The 17853-nt window shown below is 36.4% G+C and overlaps 1 protein-coding gene across 3 annotated transcripts in view; it reads right to left on the reverse strand.

Moving 5' to 3' along the window:
* The window catches only part of USP6NL (USP6 N-terminal like), a 154836-nt gene that overhangs the window by 117992 nt on the left and 18991 nt on the right, over window positions 1-17853 (reverse strand). Inside the window, exon 1 of one of the 3 annotated variants that reach the window (XM_050805282.1) lies at window positions 649-4701. The exons of the other annotated variants lie outside the window; for them this stretch is intronic. Coding sequence (XP_050661239.1) covers window positions 649-721 — 73 coding nt within the window. The 5' untranslated portion in view covers window positions 722-4701. Of the gene's footprint in view, window positions 1-648; window positions 4702-17853 lie in introns of those variants that run through there. 3 annotated transcript variants of the gene reach the window in all.

Raw genomic sequence — 17853 nt, forward strand, 5'->3', positions numbered from 1 at the left:
AAGATATATGTTAGACATGCAATTTTAAAATGTTTTCAAAAATGTATTTCAGCACATTCTAGACACACGCTATGAACATAAGACTGTTTTTAATATAAATAACATTGATTAAGCATATAATCACAAGCAGAATTATTTACTAAAAAAGGCAATAAAATCTACTATTCACTGGCTAAATTCATATTTATAACTATTATATTATCAGCTATTCACACAAATAAAAATCATGTAGTTCTTATGTTCTGCCATAGGCAGAATCCTAGCTTGTTCTCTTCTGATATCTGCTATGAATATTTATATTTTAAAATTAAAAGAAATGAGGATTACAAAAATTATTCTTCAACCTCCAAAATACATAATGCAAGAGGATCTTTACAACGTGAAAAGTACTATTACAGCAGCAATGCAATAACCTCTCCTTACTCCCTGTAATAATATGCCCCTAATTTTTGTTCAAAAACAGTAATAATGAGGCATGTTAACAATTATGCCATTACCTGATCCTTTTCAGATACCATAATATATCAGAAATGCAAAAGCATACACAGAAACTCAAAACCCCTTTTTATAGCACATCCTTAGGTCCATACTTAGCAAAATCTGAGTGCCTTGAAAGTGCTTGATTGTTCATTCTGCTAATGATCCTACCTTCCTTCACTGTGGCTGCTTTTTGCCTTGATGGTGTCACCAGCTCCTTTACAATCTGCAAGACTTGAATCATTGCTAGTTAACAAGCCAAAGACTCCAGCTGCTTCCTCTAGAAATCCAACAGGTTTCATCACCAGAAGCTCATTTCTGCTTTCAGAAAGCTCAAGCACGAACACAGTTGAACTTCAGAGAAATGAATGCTTTGCCTAGCTATCCACGAAGGCTCTGAAGCAGTTAATAAGAAACAACGAAAGGATAGGCTGTATCTTCTTGAAATGATGGATTCAAAGTGATTTCAGCACATGTGAAAGCCCCATCCTCAAAGTCCAAAATGTATTACTATGCACAGCCTTAACTAGTTATAAACAAAACAAAACAAAATGTGGGTAATCTTCCGTAAATCACTAAGCAAAGTGAAAACATTTTCTCACAAAAGCCATGACAGAAAAAATAAAGTGCTCTGCTATAAATTCTCACACAGTGCATCACAGATGCTATGTGCAAGTTTTTAAGTAGTCAACCAAAATACCCTGCACTGTCGAAAGCCTTAATACTTTTTTCCAATTTCTCAAAAACCTTATATTTGAAACAGAAAATAAAATGTGGATAAAAATAAAATCTATCTTGCTAACTCTAAGCTCCCAGATTTGCATAAAAGATATGGTGCCTCAAAAATATCCTATAAATTCCTTATCCTCCTCCTCACATATACACCTCTGACATCCCAGTCCATGAATAGAAGTCTAAATTCACATGCATACTAGAAATTCCCATAAGAGTCTGTAAATTCAATGGTCTCAACATCAAGCGGCATGGACCAGATAATTTCAAAACAAGTATAATCACTAATCTTTCCATATGATTTTTAACAGCCAAGTTTTAACAAATGATGAATTAATATTTAATACCTTCATTATATGTTCTATTTATCCCATAGCAGCCCTTCTCAAAGTAAACCTACAGAGTTAACTGAGAAAAATGATATTCAGGTGAATGTGGCTAAATGCTATGTTTATTAAACTGATTCTCCACCAGCAATTTGTTCCTCTTACTGTACTGCCAATTTTCCTCTCCTATTTTTCTTTCCTTCCCATGAATTATTTTTACATTTTTAACATACCATAAAATATTAGATCCCAGAGTAAGTCAGAGGCAGTTCCTTTGCCTTCAGACAGTTAAAGGCTTATTTGTTATTTTCCCATTTTTCAGCTGGACAACTGAGCACAGTGAATCAACCAAGGTTACAAGAAAACTGATCCAAAACTCAGCCTTCTGCTTTCTCTCCAGCAAGTGCCCTCTGTACAAATGCCTAGTTTTAAAATTCAAGGTGAAGTTTTCAGCTCTTCAGACACAACATGCTACAACATATACATATATATCACCCATAATGTATGCTCCATATGGGTGTTAGGTTCAGAAATCAGTGCTCCAAGCCACGACAGTGAAATACTTGGAAAGGGAGGACAAAAAAGGACCACTCTCCTAATTCCCTATCATCTTTAAAGAACATGTTTGTACTCACAACCTAAATCGAAGTAAGAGTTCAGATGGGTCAAAGACCAAGTTTTAAACCTCAAGCCAAAACTGTGATCCTGAAAGAATCCCTCTGAAGATGTAAATTTAAACAAATAAAGGTGAAAATCTAACTCCTCAATTCAAGTTTCCCCAATTCTTTCTGTGCCTCATCCCATTTCCTAGGGCAGTTTGGGACACGTAGTAAGTGTTAAGTATCTGCTGCCTTTGTTTTCCAATCACGTTTCCAGCTCTTGAGAAATTACTTCCTCTCTTCTGGAGAAGACCTTCGGAAGGTACTGTTTGACAGGTAACTTTCCACTAGCTTTCCTCTCTCCCAGTCTCTCTCGTTCTGCAAGGAAGGAGGTGTGCAGGACAACTATTTCCTCCATACCTGGTCAGGGAAGAGAGGCATATCTAAATTCATGTCTCATAAATTTCAATCATCATCTTCCTTATCTCACTGGTATTATCACTGGTTTTGAAAATGAAAATCACATAGCAATCTCTTTGAACACACTGGTTCACTACCGTCAATGCTTAGCTTCTGCTAAGCAATCAATAGCTTTTTCTTGTTTCTTTCCTCATTTTTCATCACACATTACATTAGTAAAAATATTTGATCACATACTCTGATATATATAACTGAGCTGAACTCTTTAAAATGCCAAAGTCATAGAAGACAAAGACAGACTGAGGAAATGTTACAGGTTAGAGGACAGTCGAGTCAGGATAACAAAATGCAACACAGGATCCCAGATTACATAGTGGCCAAAAAGGGTTGAGGGGAAATATGGGACATTTTGGGAGAAGTGGTGAAATATGAACATAGTCTATAGATTTATCAGTTAATTTCCTGACTATGACCACCGCACTGTAGTTACGTAACAGAACATTTTGGATTTTAGGATATATACTCTAAAATAGTTAAGGGTAAATACTTCAACTCACTAACACTTCAGAAAAAAAAAAAGGCAATACTATTAACACAGGATGAGAAAACAAATGTCATAAAATGTTAACACTGGGGAAATCCAGGTAAAAGAATATGAGAATTGTCTATGCTATTCTTGCAACATTTTCCTAAGTCGGAAATTATTTCAAAATAAAAAATTAGATCCTGACTCACTCACTCTATGGAATGTATCAATCCAAAAGAGGCACGGTGGAGCTGTGGGACAACATAGGTGGCTCTTCTCACTTCAACATATCCCATTGGTCAATTTCCTGCATGCCATGATCTGAATGTCTAAGTTCCCCCAAAATCCTAACCCCCAAGGTAATGGTATCACGAAGCAGGGCCTTTGAGAATTGATTAAATCATAGGGGCACAGCTTTCATTAATGGGCTTAGTGCCCTTACAAGACATAATCCCAGAGAGCTGCCCTGCCTTTCCACCACGTGAGGAGAAGCCAGAAGGCGCCATCTATGAACTAGAAAGCAGGCCCCCAACAGACATTAAATCTGCCAGTGCCTTGATCTTGGACTTCCCAGCCTCCAGAACTGTAAAAAATAAATTTCTATTGTTTGTAAGCTATCCAGCTTATGATATTTCGTTAGAGCAGCCCAAATAGAGTAACACAAGTGCTACATCCCACTGGTTAATTCGACTGTAACTTCATAATAAGTCCTGATATCTGACAGAAAAAAAATCCTCCCTCTCTGATATTATTTGGAAATGTCCTAACTACTTTTGGCTCTTTACCTTTCCATATAAAATTCTTTCCATATAAAATTTAAAATCATCTAATAAGTTCCCTGGTAAGCCTGACTGCGATACAATTTGAATTTCATTGGTCTATATGTTAACTAGGGAGAAATGATATTTTTCTGATACAAAGTTTTCCTGTACAAAAACATGGTATATTTCTCTATTTCTAGGTCCTCCTAATATCCTTTTTTAAAACTATATGATTTTCCCTTAGCATTCTTTTTTGTTTGTTTTCTTTTTGAGATGAAGTCTCGCTCTGTCACCCAGGCTGGAGTACAGTGGCGCGATCTCAGCTCACTGCAAGCTCCGCCTCCCGGGTTCACACCCTTCTCCTGCCTCAGCCTCCCAAATAGCTGGGACTACCGGCGCCTGCCACCATGCCAGGCTGATTTTTTTGTATTTTTAGTAGAGACGGGGTTTCACCATGTTAGTCAGGATGGTCTCGATCTCCTGACCTCGTGATCCACCCACCTCGGCCTCCCAAAGTGCTGGGATTACAGGCGTAAACCACCACGCCCAACTTAGAATTCTTACATATCTTTCATTAGATTTATTTCTATTTTTTCTGATACTACTGAAAACGGAGTCTCTTAATTACTTTTCACTGCTGATACATAAGCATGCAACTAACTTCTGTACATTAGTTGTTTTTTTGTTTGTTTGTTTTGCGGGGGGACAGAGTCTCCCTCTGTCAGTCAAGCTGGAGTGCAATGGCACGATCTCAGCTCACTGCAACCTCTGCCTCCTGGGTTCAAGCAATTCTCCTGCCTCAGCCTCTCGAGTAGCTGGGATTACAGGTGCCTTGCCACCACACCTAATCTTTGTATTTTTAGTAAAGACAGGGTTTCACTATGTTGCTGAGGCTGGTCTCAAACTCCTGAGCTCAAGCAATCCACCCACCTTAGCCTCCCAAAGTGCTGGGATTATAAGCATGAGCCACCATACCCAACCTCATCTGAAATGAACACTTCATTTCCTCCTTCCAATCCTTATACTTCTAATTCATTTTTCTTGTTTTACTGCACTGGCTAAGACCATCAATACAATATTTAATAGAAGTGGTTCTAACCAGCATACTTTTCTACTTTTTTAACTTTAAAGGGATGCTTTCAACATTTTCCAATTTAAGATGATGCTTGCTTTAAGCCTTTTATAGATACTCTATCAGGCCACTCAAGAGGCTAAGGCGGAAGGATGCCTTGAGCCCAGGAGTTTGAGTCTGCAATGAGCTATGATTGCACCACTGCACTCCAGCTCTAGCCTGGGCAACAGAGTGAGACTTATCTCTAAAAAAAAAAAACATTTTTAGCATTTTTAAAGAATGCAGATATAGATACCCTTCATCAGGTTAGGGAAACCCCCTTCCATTCCTGATTTAGAAGAGTGATTTGAGAATATTATTTTTAAATGTCAATACTTACAATATATGAAAATATCATCCTTTGTAACTACAGAATTTAAAACTTACAATAAAAACCTTTCTATTTCAACTTAAAAATGCAAGGGATCACTTCATCTCATTTTACTAGGTACTTGCTAGATACATGCAGTGATGAGCTACATCTCGTTTGTACCATCTCACTGGTAGCTTGAAGTTTTAAAATTGGCTGTGGTGGGTGTTTTTATACCACAGAAATTAGCAAACACTACAATCACGGTTTTCTCCCTCCCACATTCCCCAGCAGCTGGTTGTTAAACATTTACCGGCACAACGCTGGGTGCAGGGGGAAAAAGAGTTTGAAGATCCTGTAAGTAATATTTACATTCATTCGACAAGCATTCATTGAATATTTACTATGTGCTAGGTAGGCACTGAGAATTAGAGACTTAAGACGCTCACAACCAAGAAGAATGTGCTAAGTGGCAAAGTAGCGCTAAAACCAATTTTGAGTTGGCAGGGCAGGTTTCAACAGAGCATCAGGAATCAGGGAATGTAACATCAGAATACCATATGAAAAAATCTTTCAACTCACAAATTGATAATCACTCCCCTGTCTAAAAACATTAATGGCTTTCCATTTGCACACAGATAAGTCTAAATTCCTTAGCACAGAGTGTGGCCTCATTTATAATTTAGTCCCCATCTACCACTGCAGATACGATTCCTGAAGTTTCTTGCCAGTACTACTTCAATTACACGCAGTGGGCGCATGACACTTTCCTCCATTCCCTGAATACAACACCATTGCCTTTGTATATTCCATGCCCCCTGCCTACAGGAACTTCCCCATTTTCTCTACTCAGATTTTCAAGACCTAATTTTTGTTATCTCCTTAGAGAGGTCTTCCCAATCTTCTCAGGGCATTAATTAGCTGTTCCCTCTCTTCCCATACCTACAACACCCTATACATACCTAAATCTATCAGAACCCTTATCCCAATTAATTTTAGCTATTTACAAGTTACTTTCCTGCCCCAGACCATGTCCCTCATGGGGGAGATAGAGTGGATCTATGGTCTGCAAACATTTTCTATAAAAGCTAGATAGTAAATGTTTTCTATTTTGTAAGCCATCATGTGGTCACTGTTGTAACTACTCAACTCTGCTACTGTACAATACACACAGACAATACACATGTGAATGCGTGTCCAAATATGACCCATAGGCTGTAGTTTGCAGACTACAAACCACCAGTGGGGGTTGGGGAGGCGGCAATGTCTAAAGACATTTTTGATTGTCACAACAGGAGGTGGAGTACTATGGCATCTAGTGCATAGAAGCCAAAGACGCTGGTTAACATCCTACAATTTATAGAACAACCTCCACAAGAATTATCTAGTCCCAAAAGTCAGTAGTGATGAGTTGACAAACCCTGCCCCAGACATGTTCCTCATGGATAGTGACCTTGTCTTGAGTAACATCTGAAGCTTTCCTATTATAGCTTTAGACTCATTAGTTGTTATTTAATAAATATTTGGGTATATCAATAGTTAAACAATAGAATTTCTAAAAATTTCCAAATTAGACAAATCAAAATCATGATATCCATTGTGGCAGAAGAATCAAAAGCCTTAACCTTTTGCATACTATCTGAACAGTAATATTATGACAGGAATTTTATATTAACAAATATAGTCATGCACACAAATTTAGTTACAAGGATGTTTGCAATGTGTATTGTTTGTAATTGCAAAAAAAAAAAGGGGGGGAAATAATCGAAAAGTCCGACAATAAGAACTTAATAAAGTTTCAGTGAGTGTACACCATGGAATACTAGATGGCATTAAAAAAACTGGACTCTAGACAAATGATTGTCAATCTGCAGTGAAATCACCTGGGGAGTTTCAAAGAGGACTGATGCCTGAACCCATCCACAGGGACTGTGACTGCATTGTCCTAGGGTGCAGCCTGGGCACCACAAAGTTTAAAAGCTCCCCTAAATGATCCTTCAGCCATGGTTCAGAACCACCGTTCTAGAAGAATGACATAGGAAAAGCTAACTATAAATGACTACGTAAACATGAAAGGTATAAAATATCATGATTTCACTCTTGTCGGATGGATGGATCGATGGAGGGATGAATGGATGAATGACAAACGGATAGAAGATGGATGGATGGATGGATGGATGGGGGAGGCACACAAAGGAAAAATATCAAAATCTTGTTTGGCCCTAAATAGAAAAAGTACAAGAGAACTGGTATAATTCTAAAGCAAAATTATACTGCTATTCAGAGCAAATAATGTTATAAGTAATTCACACCAACACCCTAGTCTCTTAAAGAATTACAAACTAATAGGTCTCTATTTTCTTCTTTTTGTCAAACACATCTTTAATAGTTTTTCTTATTATTATAATAATAATGCATGTTCAGTATAGAAAAACAAGAATCTAAAACTAAGCCAAAAGAAAATAAAAATCTGTCTTAGGTCCCACATACAGAGATAAGCACTACTGACAATCTTTTAGACTTACTTTGTACTTTTTTGTTACTGATTTTACAAAAATGAGGTACTATTATGCATATTTTTTGGAACTAACATGTTTTCACACTTTCATATGTGTCATCAACATCATTTTTATGCAAAAAACACAGAGAAGAATATTTGGACTGTGCTCTAAGCCTACAAATTCTTTTGATCATACGAATAACAACCCAGCATCTTTTCATTCTTGGCAATGATTCAGACTTTTTTTAACCCACTTTTCAGAAAACTTTTTTTGCTTTCCTGGAAATACATTTCAGAATTGAACTACTGTCATCCTTTTCAGAACATGTAGATAAATGAGATGAAAAAAAAGTGAGAGAGAATTTTATTGTGACAAACATAATCTGTAAATATTCAAGATGTCCACTGGCCTGAAAATATAAAAAGACTGTAGAATATTAAACTATAAACCATTTCTAACTCTTCTCTCTTTTTTGGGTTAAGAAATCAACTTCCTTCATTTATTTGTCATTCTACTTAAGTTTGGTTTGCTTTTGGGTTTTTTTGTTTTGTTTTGTTTTGTGTTTTTTTGAGACAGAGTCTCACTCTGTCGCCCAGGCTTCGTGGGGTGGCTCGATCTCAGCTCATGCAACTTCCGCTTCCCAGGTTCAAGCAACTTTCCCTGCCTCAGCTTCCTCAGTAGATGGGATTAGCCCGCCACCATGCCCCGCTAATTTTTGGTGGTGGTTGCTGTTGTTGTTGTTGTTTTTGAGATGGAGTTTCGCTCTTGTCTCCCAAGCTGGAGTGCAGTGGTGCGATCTCGGCTCACTGCAACCTCCACCTCCCGGGTTCAAGCAACTGTCCTGCCTCCTGAGTAGCTGGAATTACAGGTGCCCGCCACCATGCCCAGTTAATTTTTGTATTTTTGGTAGAGACACGGTTTCACCATGTTGACCATGTTGTTCTCCAACTCCTGACCTCAAGTGATCCGCCTGCCTCGACCTCCCAAAGTGGTGGGATTACAGGCAGGAGCCACCACGCCCAGATAATTTTTGTATTTTTAATAGAGACAGGGTTTTGCCACGTTGGCCAGGTTAGTCTCGAACTCCGGACCTCAGGTGATCCGCCCGCCTCAGTCTCCCAAAGTGCTGGAATTACAGGTGTGAGCCACCGCGCCCAGCTTCTACTTAAGTTTTAAAGGAGGAAAAATATAGTCACTTCATTCTAGAATGTAGAAAATCAACCTCTACAAACTTCTACAATATAAAACACAGCACATTATTACAAAAAATAAAAACTCATTGACAACTTGAAATTGGCAGATGTGGAAAGAGCCACAGAATATGTGTTTGTGGATGACAACATTATCCTCCTCTCATATAATTTCAAAGCAGATTATATGATAGTAATTGTTTATGAACAGAAGTATTTGTATTAATAGAATTAGCAATTCATTGAAAATCAGTCTTTAAAAATACTTTATCAAATGATAATTCATTTTGCTTATAAACAGCAGACAAGAAACTTGTCAACTCTCTAGCTCAGTGGACACTATCATAAACATGTACAAAGCTTTCACAAACATGAGAAATAAAAATATATTATTCCAATTCATCTTCACAACATTGGGAAACTCTTAATCTACTGACTATACAAAGTGTATTCTAAAGGCAATAAAATCCTGTTCATTCATACAAGATTTCTTATGTATCTAGTATGTAAGAGGTACCATGCCAATTGCTGTTCTACAGGGGTAATCAACCTCCTTCCATTCTACAAAGAGAAACTGGCATTAAATAAATAATTACAAAATTAATGATTAAATTACAACTGAGGTGACTCTTGCAAGTAAAGGATGACAGGAGAGTTGTGCCCTTACATGGAAAAACAGTGTTAATTAAAAGCCATACGTAATATACTATAACTGAACATATTCTAATTTACACGTTACATTTTCAATTTTTAAGGAAGTCTCCCGTTGTGTAGAACTGACTTTTCTTTTAACTTTGCAAAGCCACGTGCAAATGGACACAGAAATATGGAAAAGAGGTTTAGTCATAATATGGAAATTTAAATATGACTTCATTTTCAAAATCAAAAATTCAAGAAAACAGAGCATTCAACTAATTTGGACCTACTCTAGATTCCAACAAAGCTATCAAATAACATTATTAGTTTTAAAAAATTCATTATTGGCCAGGCACAGTGACTCACGCCTGTAATCCCAGTACTTTGGGAGGCTGAAGCGGGCAGATCCCCTGAGGTCAGGAGTTTAAGACCAGCCTGGCCAACATGGCAAAACCCCAAAAACTACTAAAAATACAAAAATCAGCCAAGTGTGGTGGCGGGTGCCTGTAGTCCCAGCTACTCAGGAGGCTGAGGTGGGAGCATCACCGCTTGAGCCCAGGAGGAATTTCAGTGAGCCAAGACCACGCCCCTGCACTCCTGCCTGGGTGACAGAGCAAGACCCTGTCTCCAAAAAAACACATTTAGCTCTATGTGTATAGCCTTGGAATAAACGTTAATTCAACATAACATCACATTTAAGATAAAAGGTTCATATGTGCACATACATATAAAACACGTAAATATAAAGACAAACGTATTGTCAAAGAATTCACAGAAGCACTTGAGTATTTAAACACAGACGTCCCTCTAACATTCAAAGAGATTTTTGTAGAGACTTCCCCCAGTATGAAATCTGTAATCAACATGACACATTAATTACAACAGCGATGGAAGGCTGCCAACAGTGTCCTTGACAGAATAGTACCTTAGGCAAAACTCATCTTTGGTACTTACTATTCTCCATTCTTCCTCCCTTTCTGAAATCTTTTACTACTTCTGCTTTTTTGGTATACTATACATTATCTCTCCTTTGACCATTACAAAATGGTCCATGTCTCAAAATAAAACCATATGAGGCCGGGCACAGCAGCTCACAAACTGTAATCCCAGCACTCTGGGAGGCCGATGTGGGCAGATCACTTGAGTCCAGGAGTTCAAGACCAGCCTGGCCAACACGGTGAAACCCCGCCTCTACAAAAAAAGACAAAAATTGGCCGAGCGTGGTGGAACACACCTGTAGTCCCAGCTACACGAGAGGCTGAGGTGGAAGAATCGTTTGAGCCTGGGAGGCAGAGGCTGTAGTGAGCCAAGACTGTGCCACTGCACTCCAGCCTGGATGACACAGCAAGACCCCGTCTCAAAAAATCAAAGAAACAAACAAACAAAAAACCATATGAAACTCCAATAAATATATAAAAGCTACACTGCTTCATAACAAAATTTTTGGAAGGTGCAAAAGAAGCATTCAAAGTTAAAATCTGTGATTTTTCAATAATCATTTTGGAAGAAAAGACTGTTTTAGAATGATATGATGAAGGAGAAAATGTAAACAGTGAGTCTATGAAAACGTTACCCTGTCTAACGAGGAAATACCACCTCACTAGGATGGCTACTATCAATGAAACAGAAAATAATAAGGGCTAGGAGGATGTGGAGAAAATGGAATCCTTGCACAATGTAAGCTGGTGCAACCGCTATGGAAAACAGTATGGCAGTTTCTTGCAAAATTACAAAAAGAGTTACCATATGATCCAGCAATTCCACTTCTTGGTATAGACCCAGAAGAATTGAAAGCAGGGTTCCGAAGACGTATTTGTACACCTCTGTTCACAGCAGCATATTTCACAACAGCCAAAAGGTGGAAGCAACCCAAATGTCCACTGACAGAAGAATGGATAAACAAAACGTGGTCTAGACATACAAGGGAATATTACTCAGCCTTAAAAAGGCGATTCTGACACATGCTACAACATGGATGAACCTTGAAGACATTGTGCTGAGTTAAATAAACCAGTTACAAAAATACAAACACTGAATTATTCCACTTATATGAGGTACCTAGAGTAGGAAGAGGCCGGGAAGAGGAAGAAATAAGAGCATTTAGTTTAATGGGTACACAGCCTCCAGTTTTTCAAAATGAAAGGAGGTGAAGAGATTCAAGGTTGCACAACAATATGAATGTACTTAACACTACTGAACTACACACTTAAAAATGGCTAAGATGGTAAATGGTATGTATATTTTACCATAATTTTTTAAGTTATCCTGTCTAGAAATCAAATAATACAACAGATAGCAACTATGTGATGTCATTTTGAGCCTACTAGGCTAGTTATGGTGAAACTGATATCCTTGTATACCATTACCAGAATTGGTAATGGGTAATTGTAATGGGTAATTGGTAATTGGTAATTGTAAATGGGTGCAATCTTTTCTAGAAAGGCAAAATAATTAGGCATAAAAAGTTCTACATTATAAATCTAGCCTATAGAATTAATTCCAGTTTAATGAAAAAACGGCAAATTCATCAGTGACACTCATTCTATAAACATTTTTAAAAACTGAGCCATCTTAAACGACCAAAAAACAAAAAAAAAAGGAAATGGTTAAATAAGTTATGATGCATCATTACCCTTAAGGAATATAATTGTGAATTCTAACCATGAAAACAATTACAGAAATCTGTTTTAAATACAATTCAATGTTAGAAATCCAAACATAAAATTGCATATACACTATGAATGTGATTATATAAAAAAAACTAAACAATACTAGATCATAAGCAGAAATGCAAATGGCTTCTTTAACATAGTGAGGTTACCAGTAATCTTTTTCCCCCATTTTCAAAATATATTTATTTTAATGTTGTGGTTAACAAGAAAAGGGGGTTGTGGAAAATGAAGAAAACTGATTAGTTTAAATGAAATTAGACAAAAGTATAAATAGAGGCAAGAGGGGAGTGCTTACCTAAACTAAACTTAAAATCCCCTCTAACCCACCTGTTCTCCCAATACCAAGCTTTCCCTAATTTCTTAATGTCAGTCTCAATCTCTCAATGCTGGGTCTTCACATACGTTGTTCTTTCTGTTCAGAACACTCTCCTCTTCCTCTTCACTAGGTCTCAGCTGGAACATTTCCTTAAAGTGTTCCTCCCAATCTCCCTGTGAGGACAGATTCCCTTGCTCCTGTAGGAGCAAAGACTCCTTGGATGTCCCTTTTGGTATTACTAAGAATGTACTACTTGCTGAATGTCTGGCTTCCCCACCAGTTCTATGCTATACAAGGCCAAGGGCCCTGTCTGTCTTGTTCTTGGCTGTATCATCAAAGACCACCACAGAAGCAGTATATACGTAGGGGCTCATTAAGTATCTGTTTATACTAAAATTAAAACAATTATTATTTATTCAAAATTACAATTCTCTTCCTTAAAACGTGTTTTAAAATCAAAGATTCAAACACCATGACCCCTAAAATATTTTAAGAAATTAATTTATAGTATCATGTGTCTCAAAGTTGTCTAACTTTGAATTTCCTATCCTTTGCAATATTCCAAGTTAATCTTCTAGCTTTCACTATACCTTGCAATTATTAAACTTTTAACAGTCATAACTATAAGATGATAAGTATTCTGACATTTCATATTAAAATCTAATATGACCCATAAATCTCTACAGCCTAATGAGAATCAGAGTCCTGAAATGTTCATTTATTCTATTTTTGGCTAAAGAAAATTTATCAGGACAAAAGAGGCACGAGGTTATGAGAACAGCTAATCTTTAGTGAAGCAGTCTCGATTTATATATGAATAGCTATAGCTGTTTTATTATTATAAAACAATTAAATTCAATACTGCTATACTTTATACCCTCATTGCATTTGTTCAGTAGCATCTTGAGATTTTATCAGATAATTCAGAACAGGAATTCTGCTAAAAAGGGATCTCTCCATAAAAGGCAAAGGCTGTCTCATTTCACGGCCATCTCATATTCTAGAAAATATTTCATGGTCATTTTTTTCTCAAGCCTTTGTAATAAAAGTAAATAGAAACTAGTAAAGCAGAACAATAAATTCTGTACTTATGCAAGAGATTTGAATCCTATTTCAATTCAAGTAGAAATGGGGAATTTTCTACTAAACAGCTAAACGTGAAGGAAATCTAGAGATCACCAAGCAGTCTTCCTTTCTCTTCAAGGCAGGCTTCCTAACAGAATGTCCCCTAACCAGTCACACCTGTTAGGTCAGATCCCATTACAGGAACCCTCCATCATCCATCATCTGAGGAACAGTCTATAAAACAACTGGTCTGTTGTCTTCAAAAACATCCATATCACAAAAGGTAAATAAAATCTGAGGAACTATTCCAGATTAGAGGAGATTAAAGAGACTGGATGACTAAAGGCAATGTGTGAATAACACTAGCTGAATCCTGTATTGGAGGAGCAAAATGCTGTAAAGCACATCATTGGGGAAACTGTCGGCACTGGAATAAAGATCATATATTAGACAAGTCTAATTCATTTATGTGATTATTTTACCGTGGTTATGCAAGAGAATGGCGTTGTTTTTCGGAACCACACTCTGAAGTACATACGGGAAAAGAAGTTTGATACATGCAACCTACTCTCAAATTGTTCAAAAATAAATCAGTGATATTTTTAAATACATTTTCAGAAATAATATTTAAAAATAAAGAATTGATACTACTGAAAAAATAAAGTTGGACTGGTTGGTAAGGAGTAGATGTAAGAATTTCATCTGCTGAGAAGAGATACACACTAACGAAAGAAAAAAATAATGAAGGAAAACTGTAGATCTAGACATTGTTATATTTCATCAGAATGCAGCCAGCACTGAGCTAGAAAAGCGTATCTTTTCAGTTAGAATAAAATGTCTGGTGTCTAACAATTTTTACATCACACTGTGGGGAAAAGAGTAATAACTCCATCTTTATAATACAAATCAAACATTTTTAGGTAGCTTTTGTTTTTAAGCACAGAGATACTGCTAAGGAATCATGTGAGAATCAAATTCCTTTTAACAAAGTCAGTTTGGATACCCAGATAGTAGAAGTAGAGTTTTTCTTCTGTTCTGTGCAAAGACCCCCATGTATAGATGTATATAACATACCTATAGGTACAAAGTTTCTATACAAGGTCTCATTAAGACTGATTTTTTAAAAAACCACAATGGCCCCATTGCCCCCATGTATGGAAACCCGGATAAGATAATGGCAATGGAGAAGCGCCTTTTCTTATCCAGAGGAGACACTGTAACAGCAGTAAAGGTTTCCCATTAGCAGTAAGGCAACCTGCTTTACATAGCTTCTAGGTCACATCTATCAGCAGAAATATTTTTTATAATAAAGCATGCCAACAAAATACATTCTAGTAGTCATATTATAATGGCCTGAATTAACCACTTAGCATGTAAATTGCTGTTATGTTAGTTAAAACAACAAAGTTAAGCAGGTTTGAAAATTAAATTCAATCTCTGCTGTACCATAATTGTCAAAAGTAAATAGTTTGCAATGCTCTCCCAACACTGGTAATAGCTGGTTCCTCCTCTTCTAATCCTGAACACTTCACACATCACCTACATCACATATCATAGAAAGACAATAATGTATAATTGTTACCAAAGGAAAACACACAAGACCAACAATTATAATTTACATAAAAACTTAATACATATATACATGTTAGCTTTTACAAATTTCTCTCAAGTTAAAATCAAGCAAATATATTCTCCCTTACCTTGCAAGTACTAGAATATAACAAGGTTTACCAGTGAAGAGATCACGGTGCTTTACTGTACAGTGTCCAAACCTTTACTAATGCATTCTATAAATTCCATTTCTATTCCATTCGTTTAACATCTAAAACAGGCAACTGTATTTTTAAAAAGACATTGTGACTCCAAATGCCCCACAACTTAATATAAATGTTAATGAATATCTATTAGTCGCTGACTATAATCTTTTTATATTTTATTGTTTAAAGTTTAACACCTGAATGCTACCAATGTGTGAGAACAAAATCAAACCAGTGCTGCTCCAGGTACCAAGGCAATGCCAGGGGAAGTCAGTTTCTAAAGTCAGAGGGAAAAGATAGCGCTCTACTACCCACTGCCTGTACAACGACCACTATCTCTGAACATGAATAAGAATAACCCATAGGAGAAGTTTTCATTTTCACCTGACGTCCTAACTTCTGGGCCACATTCATGATACAAACATACAATGCATTTCAGTTTTAAAAAAGAATTAATTTATGGCTCAGTGCTTAAAAGTAGGAGTGGGAGACTGGGATAAGGGGAGGAACTGGGAAGATATTTTCACTCTAGGTCTGACCTTTCTAACCCATAGCTTTAAAGAGAAGCTGAAAAGAATTACTTTCACAGTCACCTTGTCTATCTCCAAAAAAGTCACACCAAAATACTATTTTAGATCAATTTTGAGGAAGAGAGACAGAGGCTTGAAAATTTCTAGTATCAATTTCTCACTCCAGGAAATGAGATTTCTGTACAATGGCACCCATCACATATATGATAGCCTCAAATTCCCTTAGTAGAAGACGTCTATTTGTGTTTAATGCAAAACATGATAATATATAGCTGTCCAGATACCACTGTAAAAACTGGATGTTAATTATGTGGAATTTTATTCAGACCATGTAACAAATCTCACTAAGCTGTGCTTTCCGCTACGTCTTTTCACAAATAAAAAATATTAAAAATCATACATATAATATTTTCATATAGAAATCCAGTTTTGGAGAAGTTAATGTAAAAGAGATATAGATTTTTTTTCCAACCAGTACATCAATTCTAATAACACAGATTCAAAAAGAAAACTGTAAAAATCAAACTCTATTTTCTAAAATTAATGAAAGAGATAACAAGACGAATATTTAAGAGCATTAATTTGAAACATAATTCCCCTCTGAACTCTGGCTGCCAGGAGAACAAGCAGAAGGAAGCAGAGAACACGCGCCTGCATTTCGAATGATGGTACTTCGGAAAATCCGACTCAGAGCAACATAGCAGGCCCCCAAACCCTGAAAAGTGTGTTTCTTGTAATTTAGGATATTCTGTAACTAATACAGGAATTTCTTGTTTTACCCAATAGATGTACGCCTATAAGGCAAAATAAGAAATGAAAATTTTCTCACTGACTTAACAGTAAATTTTAAGAGTTAGAAGAAGGCTTCCAGATGATCTATCTGGTATCTACATTTACAAATGAGTAAAGGATGTGTGGGGAGGCGGTTAAAGAAGTCAAGCCACTTGCCATACATAATAACATGGCCACCAGCAGCAAAGCCAGGGTTCCAACTCAAGTCTCTGGGACTCTGGGAACATAAAGAGGCCTGCCATTGGAAAACTTACTGCTTTCAGAATGGAACTCTAAATAGTTCTCTTAAGAATGGAGTATCTTGAAACTATTATAAAGAAGTCATTTGGAGCACACTGGTTTGTGTTGTACTAAAAAAATTTCATTAAAGTTGATTTACATATAAAATTTATCTATATTATGCAATACGTTGTAGATCTAAAAGAAAATGTTTAATAACAGGTCTATAAAAACTAGATAGATATAGCTTTTGAAGAATAAAAATATAATAGTAGGTATATAATTTGAAATTTTAAGATTTAACTAGTAAAAATAATTTAGAAGCTTTACTGAGCTTATACTACTACAGTAATTTACATTTATGCAAAAAATTAAATCACTTAATAAAAGGAAAACAGGCTTTTACAGAAAATGTTTTGTTTAAACATTTTAATTTCTTGATAGAGGTGTGTATGAGAGGGGGAAAGGGAGAGGGAAAATCAAATAGACAAAATGTAAATATTTGATAAATCTGACTAAAAGGAATGTGGAAATTTTGAGTACTATTTTTACAACTTTTCTTGTTGTAAGTTTGAAAAAATATCAAAAGAAAATATATAAGAAAAAATGTAAACCACCTCCCAAAAAGTTTTAACTTAAAATATCAAATATACTCTATAAATAAGAAAAGCCTATATTAAATTCATATTTAATTTCCCATAGTATCAAACCAAGAATTACTCTTTTTATTTTTTTGAGACAGTCTCACTCTGTCACCTGGGCTTGAGTGCAGTGGCTCAATCTCAGCTCACTGCAACCTCCATCTCCCTGGTTCAAGCGATTCTCCTGCCTCAGCCTCCCGAGTTGCTGAAATTACAGGGACCTGCCACCATGCCCAGCTAATTTTTTAGTATTTTTAGTAGAGACGGGGTTT

Source organism: Macaca thibetana, chromosome 9, assembly GCF_024542745.1.
Source record: "Macaca thibetana thibetana isolate TM-01 chromosome 9, ASM2454274v1, whole genome shotgun sequence".
NCBI lineage: Eukaryota > Metazoa > Chordata > Mammalia > Primates > Cercopithecidae > Macaca > Macaca thibetana.